The sequence below is a fragment of the Emys orbicularis genome, chromosome 10 (genome assembly GCF_028017835.1).
Source record: "Emys orbicularis isolate rEmyOrb1 chromosome 10, rEmyOrb1.hap1, whole genome shotgun sequence".
Taxonomy (NCBI): domain Eukaryota; kingdom Metazoa; phylum Chordata; order Testudines; family Emydidae; genus Emys; species Emys orbicularis.
In genome coordinates, this window is record NC_088692.1 from 6,852,906 (window position 1) to 6,857,330 (window position 4,425).

Consider the following 4,425-nt stretch of genomic DNA (forward strand, 5'->3'; position numbering starts at 1 on the left):
TGAGGCATAGAGCTGTTGAGTCCTACATTTTCATATTTGGGCAACAAAGTTAGGCACCTGAATAAGCAGCCTGATTTTCAAAGGCACTGGGCACCTGCTGCTCCCACTGAAATTAATACAAATCTAGGCAATTAATGTTAGGTACCCATGGTTGCACAGTTTGGCCTAAGTCATTTTCTCTCTGTCACATGGGGAGCTGGAGTCTGTGGTTCACAAAGGCTGCTTTGTGGTTGTGCCACTTCGTGGGACAAAGGGCTGTTGTGGGGGCACCCAGAACCCTGCTGCCTAAATGCCCCCTGAAGGCTGCTCACTTTTATGTTGGGGACTGGGTCAGTGCCCAGAGGCCTTGGGATTAGGGCCTCCTCCTCTGGATTTCTGCCAAACATAGTGTAGCTAGTCCAGAGAATCTGTGTCAGAGAGTCAGAGCCGGGATCAGAAGTGCCAAGGTCTGTGGTGTGAGAGCCACTCGTCTGTAGGAATTACATGGACTTTGCAAACATAAGTAAAAAGCAAGGAGGTCAAATGCTGGTCTGAACAACCTTGATACTGCAGTTCACCTCTGGGAGTAAGTAAATATCCCCTCAGTTGCATGCTGCAGAACAAACACTGCACTTGTCGGGTGCAGTTTGATCTGGAGAACAGTCAGCAATTTCTGGCAAAGGTCAACTCTCTCTGAACCCAGCCCTGCAAGCGCTTACCAGGGTGCTTGACTTTGTGAATAGTCCCACTGAGTTCAATGGAATTACTCACATGCTTAAAGTTGAGCACCTATGTGGCATTGGAAGGATCAATGTCTACATTAATTCTGTTAAATACTGCATAGGCCAGTGGACCCCTACTGGCTCCCTACATGTATGTGAGTGACAGTTCTCATTCTACGCAGCCACACAACGTGTTCATATGTGTGCGAACCATATTAACAAGTAGGGAGAGCAGAGCAGATATAATTTATGCTCTTTTTTCTCACTTGGATTAACAGACTGGTATTGAACACCGGGGTTTCCCAAACCTGCTAGATGAAGGGAAAGGCAGCGGAGGACAAGTTACACAAGGACAGGAAGAAGGGAGTGACGGCCTCCTCGACCAGCATCTCACTCTATGCTGAAATGCCTTTCCTGATCATAGGTTTTCTCTTCTAAAAAATAAACCTGGCCAAAGACTGATCACTCCTGCTGAACAAAAACCAAAATCCTCGTTCGCAGCAGCTTCCAGTCTGACGCTCAAGCAGATACAGCCTGGAGGCAGAAGGGGGGTATTATTTCGTCATTCTCAACCCACTGGTTTTCCAATGTATCAAAACCACTGAGATCAATTCATAAGCGAGGAGCCCAGTCTTGCAATTGGATCCACATGCACAGATCCCTGAGCCCAGGTTGGAGCCCCATTTACTTCGGTTTTGCCCCTAACACCAGTGGTCTCCGGATGGTTCGGCTGTTTTGGTTAGTTGTTCCACTGCCCAAGGTGAACTTGAATGGTCAGTTGTGATCATTGAGTATTTCCATGTATTTCAGCACAGGGTGGCACGACAGTCATTAGATCCACAGGCTGTGTGTTTTAAAATGTTTTTATTGATTTTTAACATTCATTACGTGAAGTACAAACTATCAGGTCTCAGCTATTTGAGAGACAGTAAAATGTCTAACATTGAGAGCTGCCAATCAGAAAAACGTGTATTTTATATCAAACCTGAGTAACAGGGCACAGCTATTAGTCCATGTCCCAGTATATATTGGGAGGAAAATTATATAGTTTTACTACCTAGAGCCCTGGTCCTGCAAAAATACATCACTTTACTCACATGAGTAGTCCCATTAACTCAAAAGGAATTACTCTTGGGAGTAAAGGAAGCCTTTCTATTGACTTCAGTACATTTTGGATCGTGCCCATACACAATAGCATCAACGAGGAGAAGGACACAATGCGAAGAGGATCAATAATGTCTTCCAGCCACCTTTTTGCTGAACCGGTTATTTTCTCCTAAGCCTCTAGTTCACTAGGACCAGTGCACCAGATAATAATACATGACATGAAAAAGGATCTTCACATCTGCTGATCTAACTTATTTGTAAACAGGACTTATCAGGACATGCGTCTGACGAAGTGGGTATTCACCCACGAAAGCTTATGCTCCAATACATCTGTTAGTCTTAAAGGTGCCACAGGACTCTCTAACAGGACTCTCTAGGACTTATCAGAATATCTTCCCCCTTTCTCCTCTGTGTGTGTACATGTATATATATATATAGGAGCAGCAATGCACCATGTTGCCACTTAGTGGCGCCCAAGCATTTTGGGACCTCTGCAAAGAGCAGTTTGTAGGACACTTGGCAACAGCTACAGCTACGCTCCTGCCACACAACCGAAGTCAGGTGAAGTCAATGAGGCTACACAGCTGTAAATATAAGTGGGGTTTCGCCCTGGGTGTATTGCATCAGAATCCACAAGGTGATCCCCAAGGCTACGCCGGATAGAAGACATTTGTTAAATGAGTCACTGTGGAGAGGATCCTAATATTTCTTTACGGGGAACTCTGATAAGATAAGGAAGATGCTGGGAGACCTGTCAGCGGACCAACAAAAGAACAGTGCACAAGCCATTAGGCCTAAAGGGTTGGCTCTTCAGGTCCTGGACGTTTATACAGAAGGTGAGCAACGCGGAACTGATGACTGGTACGGTCTGACTGCTGGTAAAGGAAATCTGAAATGGCATCTTAATCTTTTAAACATGGGTATTGTGGAACACATTTTGCTAAGCAAATATTAGCTTTTTTCCAAGGGAACGCTACAGCAGGTATCAGCGAAGGCAGGGCAATAAAACAGACAAACTTTATCTAGAAATAACGGGCCAAGTGCAGACTGGGTATAACCCGGCTGCCATTACATTCTCTGGGCCACATTCAGTGCTTATGTTTCAAGTTAAAAATGAGCAGAAGTGGCAAAAACAGAGTAACTTGCACTGATCTGGTCCTCCATGGGTGTGCCAAAATGAGTGTGACTTACACACTGAGGGAAATGAAAAAGGGGGAAATAGCAGGAAAAACAACCAACAGGAGAGTGTAAAGTGTATGTGGCAGGGGGTTGCTACTTATTTAACAACCCTCTGTCAGTTGCTTTTCATTCTACAGTCCCGCTCCATCCAGCTATTTCACCTCCTTGGTGTGTAAGTCACCCTGGGTTTTGCACATCCAAACTGGAGCAAATCACACACCCAGAGCCCATTTCTGCCTTCAGTGACACAATACGACTCTGACTGAAATCCATGGGAACTGCACTGGTGTGGCAGAGGACAGAACTGGGTCTCCTGTAACTTACCACTAAAATTTGGGCCATTAGCTACTGATTAAACCCCCGCAACTTCTGCTTCAGAAGTGGCTCTGGATTTTCTCTTGCTGGCCAGGGTGGTCAGGATGGAGTCCTCACTGAAGGCCCCCTCGAAGGCAGAGAGGATGGACTGTCGGAACTTCTCCTTGAAGTCCTGCCCCACAAAGACATAGAGGATGGGGTTGATACAGCTGTTGAAGAAGGCAAGACTGGAAACCAAGGGGATCCCTATGTAAAGGGCCATTTTCAGCTCCTGATTGGAAGAGTTTTTAGACATTTCCAGCAAGCAGAAGACATGGTACGGGAAATAGCAGAGGAAAAAAGACACTGTGACAGCAACAATGATCCTGAAAGGCTTAGTGGACCTGGCTAGATGGCTCCTTTTCATCCTGACGGCAATGATGCTGTAGCAGATAAGGATCACGGTGAAGGGGATGAGGAACCCACATAAGAATCTGGTTACGATCATAGCTTTGTGCCTCATTCTCCACAGCCGACGTGTCGCCTCAGATTTATAGTCATCAGACAGGGCAAAGTTATTGTAACAGCTGGTGACGTTCTTCGAATTAGTAGCCGTGTCTCGAAAAACAAGATACGGAGAGCTGATGATGAAGGCTAGGACCCATGTGACCAGGGCAATGTTGGAAGCCAACTTTGGTGTCCGGTGGTTATGAGACCACACAGGGCAAATCACCGAAATGCACCGGTCTATGCTGATCACTGTTAGGAGGAAGACGCTAGCAAACATGTTGAGGAAGGCAATGGTGCTGTTCAGTTTGCACAGGAGCTTCCCAAATGGCCAGTGAAAGCCCAGGGCAGTGTAGGCGATGCTGAAGGGCAGAAAAAAGGTGAAGATGAAATCAGCAACAGCCAGGTTTAGAAACCACACGGCATTTACTGTCTTCTTCATCTTGAAGCCAGCAATCCAGATGACAAGGCCATTGCCCGTCACCCCCAGCAGACACGCAAGGCTGTAGACCACCATGGAAAGGATATGCATGCTCTTTTGGAGGCCAGAGAAGTAATTGGACACAGTGGAGTTTTCATGCTGAGTGGTGGAGTTGGTTGAGAACAGCGAAGAGGAAGAGACGTTTTCCATCACCAT

General features: G+C 46.3%; 1 protein-coding gene across 1 annotated transcript; it reads right to left on the bottom strand.

Moving 5' to 3' along the window:
- Positions 1–3,339: 3,339 nt before the first annotated feature.
- Positions 3,340–4,425, bottom strand: LOC135884881 (chemerin-like receptor 1). Its single transcript, XM_065412451.1, has one exon. The coding sequence runs from the start codon at positions 4,423–4,425 to the stop codon at positions 3,340–3,342; it is 1,086 nt and encodes a 361-aa protein (XP_065268523.1).